Raw genomic sequence first — 5,520 nt, forward strand, 5'->3', positions numbered from 1 at the left:
TCAGTTCTGTGTTGGCTTCTTGGCAAGCAGGAATAGCACACAGCCACAGGATATGGAAAGGATGCTGCTGCAGTAAGTCCAGAGCAGGCAGAGTATGGAGAAGCTCTTGGTCTCTACAGTCACCAGGATGAAGGCAATGATGAGCTGAGCAATGACCCAGTTTTCACCATGGTGGAGGAGCTTCACAGCCTGAGTGCAGAGGAAGGGATGGATGCAGTAGTCATCTTCAACCATGAAAGCCCAGCACAGGAAACCAAAGACCTGCCTGAGTCCGAGACCATGCCAGCAGGTGGAGAAGATGAAGGTGGCAGGGAGTGGCTGGGCCAGGCAGCACTGGAAGACAAGTCTCCTCAACCAGTGGAACGTCTCTTGTTCCAGGTTCTAGTGAAGATGCCCAGACAAAGGCTGTTCTCCAACATCCACAAGTTGTAGGCAGGTCTCTCTGGCCTGCCTTTGGCCCAAAGCCTGCCAGGTCCAGGAGGGCCTCATCCAGCACCCAGTACAAATAGCAGGGCAGGCACAGGACCCACACCCAGACATGAGGCAGGCAGCCCATGGACAGCCCTCTGAGCAGCCCCCACCAGGCCAGCACACTGAGGCAGCATTGGCTGGAGTCCCTCAGGGGAGAACACCACAAGACTGTCTAGGACTGAAACCTACTGAAGGAGCACAGGGGACCTCCCAGCAGGGCCGGGATAAAGTGCAGGTAGCATGATGTTGGAAAGCTTACTACAATGTTTGAATGGGTTGTTTGGTTATAAGAAGGTGGGAGACCAAACCCCCAGTGGAAAAGTTGTTAGAGCAAATGCTGCATAGAAATCAGCCGTATTTTGCTGTATTTGTGCAGGGTATATTTTCAGAATGAGTGACAGCACTGAAGAGAAGCTTTGTCCATGTCAGTTTTGACATGCATGGCATGCAGCAACAGCCTGATTGCACAGGACCCATTCTGCCAAACCCATGGGATCCAGTATTGACTCTGCTGAGTAAATATTTTTGAAGGCTCTTTGCAGCTCAAGCGATTCCCTGCTATGGTTCTGCAAAAATGCCATTGTTTTTCAAGGAGCAGAAATGAATTTTCATAGCAGCACTGGAAATGTTAACACACTGCTCATACCTCTCATTTTATAGTGTCTGGGTAGTGGAAGTGTGATCGTAGCCTGGGAGCTGCATTGAAGAATGTGAAAGAGCATTATTTACCACATTTGCATCTACTAAGCAAGTAAAAGCCTGGCTTCTGGTGAAGGAATGAATTGTTTGGTAATGCAGCAGGTGAGGAGGCTGACCACTGTCAGAGCAAACTCTGAACATGAAATTTGAGGAGCTATGGCTTAGATACTAGCTTTGAGCTAACATCTAGAAAACATACAGTTGCTTTCTTGGTGCTGTTTCGGGACCATTTTTGGTCACCTGTTGTAATGCAGCCTATACTGATCTGCTGCAGGACACACTACAAAGTGAAAGGCATGCATTGAGAGCAAGTATTTCTTTTAAAGGAAAAACCAGTCTGACAATACTTCTCTCCAGGGAAAAGCATGTAAATGGGAACCAAGGCCGCTAAGTAGGGTTCAGGAGGCCTGAACGGAGCTCTTCTTGTCTGCAGCCAGCAGGTGGAGTGAGGTGATCCTGCTTCTCTGCTCAGCCATACTGACACGCCTGGAAATGCAGGACTCGGTGATAGACTTCTCAGTACAAGAGAGACATGGATACATACTGGAGAGAGTCCAACAAAGGAGTGATGATGGTGAAGAAGGGACTGCAGCACCTCTGATAAGAGGAAAAGCTGTCGCTGTTCATCCTGGACAAGAGGAGGCTTAGGCAGGTGGAACTTAGCAGTGTACCAATAAGGAATGAGGACAAGGGAGCCATGTTCTTCTTAGCAGTACTCAATAACAGGACAAGAGGTAAAGAAACAAGCCAGAAGACATGAAATCCCACCCAAACAAAAGAAAAGACTTGTTTGTGTGTGCCTGTGCACGTGCTGTGAGTGGTGCTTGTGTGTTGTGTCTGCGCTGTGTGCATTCATGCTGTGAGCAGGGTGTGTGGTTCTGTGCTGGTCTGGAGGGTCTTGTCTGTGTGTGTGTGCATCTGTTGCATTCTCACATGTGCTCAGTGTGCATGGGGTGGTGCTTCAGGGCTCTGTGTGGCACCAGCCAGTGCTTGGATCCATGGTGGTGCCAAGGGGTCTCAAGAGCAGCCTCGGCCCCAGAGAAGTGTTAAATGGGGTTGAAGGCATGTGGGACTGTGGGGCACATCAGGGTTTATGGGGCAGGAATGGAGGAAGATGAGGGTACCCAGGGGGTTGGGAGGCATGTGGAAGGTTGGGAGATGCTGTGGGAGCTCTGGGGCAGCCAGGAAAGCAATGTGATACTCAGAGGGTCACAATACTGGGAGAGAGAGTTGAGTGTACATCCAGGGCATCAGGAGAACCTTGGTGGGGGTTATGGGGCATAGGAGTGGTCAGTGGGCTGTGGAACACCCAGGAGGCTGGAAAAACCCAGAGGTTTCTGAGGCACAGGGGGAGGCCAGGTTACACCTTGGACAGGGTTGGGAGCACCCAAGGGGGATCACAGGCACACAGAGAGGGGTAGGATCACAGAGTTCCATGAGCTGATGCCAGAGCCCAGGCCTTTGGCACCTCCTTTATTGTGGGTCCTAATGGGGGCCCCAGAGGGAGGGAGAATCCACATTCCCACCTGCAGCTCCACCACATCAAGCCTCACTAAACTGCGGGCGCATTGGTGCCAGCAAGGTGCACGGGCAGCCCGTTAAGGCAGGCAACGCGCACGTGGTGCTGGACCTGCCGGGCCCGGTAGGCGCAAGGGGGCCGGGTGTCTCCCCCACGCAGGCGGCAGGCTGTGAGGTCCATGGGTACCGAGGTGCTGTGGAACCCTGCCGCGTCAGGCGTCTGCGTGCAGGCAGCCACCAGGTCCTCTGCTGGAGCATGCACAAAGGTGTTGGAGGGCTTGCAGGGCCGGCCTGGGGCTGTCACTCGCCGGCGGGCCAGCATGGTCTCGCAGTAGCGGTGTGCCGCCATCGTGGGTGTCCGGGGGTAGTCCACATGCTGCCGCAGGAACTTCTCATAGCGGCTTTCGCCCTCTGCCCCTGCCAGAGCTGCCAGCAGCAGGGCCACGCATAGGGCCCAGCCTGCCATGGGCACCTATAGAAAGAGGGGTCAAGGCCATCTAGACTTTTGGGCTCCCAATATTAACTCCCATCCTGGGCACATGGGGCACTCACAAATCCTCTCAAAATGCATGATGCCCTCCCCCACCCCGACAGCTGGGCCATCTCTGGATCCCACCTAGATGCCTGGGTTCCCTACAAAACACCCATGAACACCTGGCTCCCCTACAGTTCTGCACTCTCCAAAAGCCTGGGTCCCCTGTGGAACACCTTCCCCTGGACCCCCAGATCCCCTATAGATCCACCCTCTGCCCCAACACCTGGATCCCCTACATATCCTCCCTTCTCCCTGGATACATGGGTTCCTCAAAGTCCCCTCCTGCAAACAGTTTGATCCCCTACCCAGCCCTCACCTGTGTGTATGCCTCAGTTTTCCTTATGGCCTCGGGGTCTCCAGGGATCCCTCCCACTCCTCCTTGCTGCTTTTATAGTGGCCCCAGCTGGGCCAAATGGGCAAGGATCCAGGAGGAGGGGCAGAGCAAAGAGCAAAGTCCAGATTTGTGTGGGGGAGACAGGTGTCCAGGAGATCCCACTCCCCCTTGTGGTCCCCTCAAGGTCATTAGGTAGTCATTAACGAGCCACATGACTGTCTGTTCATGTCCTCTCAGGTGCCTCCTGCCCATGCTGTCTTGGATCATAAATTCTGGCCTTGGCCATGTATCCCATGGTGGGAAGAACACCTAGGACCCCTTGGGTGGCAGGGCAAGACTCCTAGTTACCTGGTGAGAGCATCACCTCTGGGGCAGCTAACAGACACTTCTGTCTATCTTGGACAATGTGGTGTGTCCATGGCTGCATCACATTGCTTCAGGAGCTACGTGTCCCTTCCCTTTGTGCCCCCTTGCAGGCAATTTAATACACCTGGGAAATTCCAGGATACATTTTGCCCTGCTGTTACCTCACATGCTCCTGGCTGCTCCATGAAGATGAGACAAGCAAAGAGCCAGGGGCCACCTGAACTCATCACAAACTCAACCCTCTGCCTCAACCATCAAGGAGAACCTGATGCAGTCTCAGGGAGACTGTGTCCCTTCCAGAGGGAAGGACATGCAGCACACAGGAGAGGCTGTCACAACCAGGTGACGGGTAAGTGATCTCCACCTTCTGCTTCAAAGACATGACAGAGACTAGGATGAAAAGCAGCAAATCAAAGATAAGGAAGAAAGTGGACAGGAATCCTCACCTGACTGTGGTGGGTTGAGAGAGGGCTTAGCTCTCCCTCCTCCACAGAGTAAGAAACCACAACTAGCCCAATCGAAGAGCAAGCTATATATTTACAAGCATATATGGAAAGCAGGTTATATATGACACAATATATACAGGTATTTACAATATATACACAGAAATACACAGCAAAGAGAAATAACACAACAAAAATCCCTCCCTGAGGGAGGGATCCCCTCCTTGGAACCCCCTCTCTCCCCCACTACCTCCCTTTTTCTCCAAAAAGGGGTTAGAGAGAGAGAAAGGCAAGTTACTAAGGAAAAGAGTTGTTAGTAAGCTTCAAAAGCCCATGCAGGATTAGTGTTTGCTTATCTGAAGGCCAACTCCAGCAGTTCGCAGAAGAAGCAGGCAGGGAGAACAGGCTGAAAACCTCCAACTCCCCCAACTCCCAAACCAAACTGAACTGAGGAAAAAAAAAATTCCAACTGCTTCACAATCTAAAGCTGCATTTTTGTTTATCAACCAATGAAATTCATTTAGAATATCAGAATGTTTTGGTTCTAGTACCGAAAACATTAGCCAGTGTGTTCCAGCAGTGTTTGTTCTTAAAGGCACAGCCTCAAACGACCACACTGACCTTCTGCATAAGCAAACAAGTTTGACTCCACCACTGATTGAAGGAGGACAATGATACTAGATGTGGACATTCCATGAGTGGGCCTCAGCACTTGGGTTGTGCGCTGCTGGAGAGATGCACCCTTTGTGCGTGTGTCACCATCAAACGTGATACACTTGTCCTCAAGAACAGCACAGAGCTGTCTGTTCCAGGCCCACCATGTCTTTCAGCTTGGAGCAGGCTCGTTCCCAGCCACCACTTTCCCCAAAAGAGCTGGAAAAGGTCTAAGACTGGCCACGATGAAAGTGCAGAGTGCCCTGCCCTTGGCTGTGGGTGGCATCTCTACAGCTCTACAGGCCTCTCAAGAGTTCTTCCTTAAAGTCATACAGTGGGAACAGCTCAGGCACCTAGGCAAAATCTTGCGGACATGTCTAGATTTAATGGGAGCTGTGGCCTATTGGCTGCTCAGAATCCGCAGGAGATGGCACCTGCCTTTTGTGCTGTTGCTCTGTTTGAGCAGATCCAGAGCAGCAAACCCCATCCCAGGGTGCTCT

General features: G+C 52.1%; 2 protein-coding genes across 2 annotated transcripts; both read right to left on the reverse strand.

Moving 5' to 3' along the window:
* Positions 1–742, reverse strand: MBOAT4 (membrane bound O-acyltransferase domain containing 4; the record flags this gene model as incomplete). Its single annotated transcript, XM_054175251.1, is given in 3 exon segments — positions 1–359; positions 362–433; positions 436–742. Coding segments are annotated over 3 exon segments (738 nt in total), but the record flags the coding sequence as incomplete, so codon positions are not given.
* Positions 743–2,722: 1,980 nt separating this feature from the next.
* On the reverse strand, positions 2,723–3,190 carry LOC104298707 (ribonuclease CL2). Its single transcript, XM_009898803.2, has one exon. The coding sequence runs from the start codon at positions 3,152–3,154 to the stop codon at positions 2,723–2,725; it is 432 nt and encodes a 143-aa protein (XP_009897105.1). The 5' UTR covers positions 3,155–3,190.
* Between the last annotated feature and the right edge of the window lie 2,330 nt (positions 3,191–5,520).

The sequence above is a fragment of the Dryobates pubescens genome, chromosome 1 (assembly GCF_014839835.1).
Source record: "Dryobates pubescens isolate bDryPub1 chromosome 1, bDryPub1.pri, whole genome shotgun sequence".
NCBI classification, from domain to species: Eukaryota; Metazoa; Chordata; class Aves; order Piciformes; family Picidae; genus Dryobates; species Dryobates pubescens.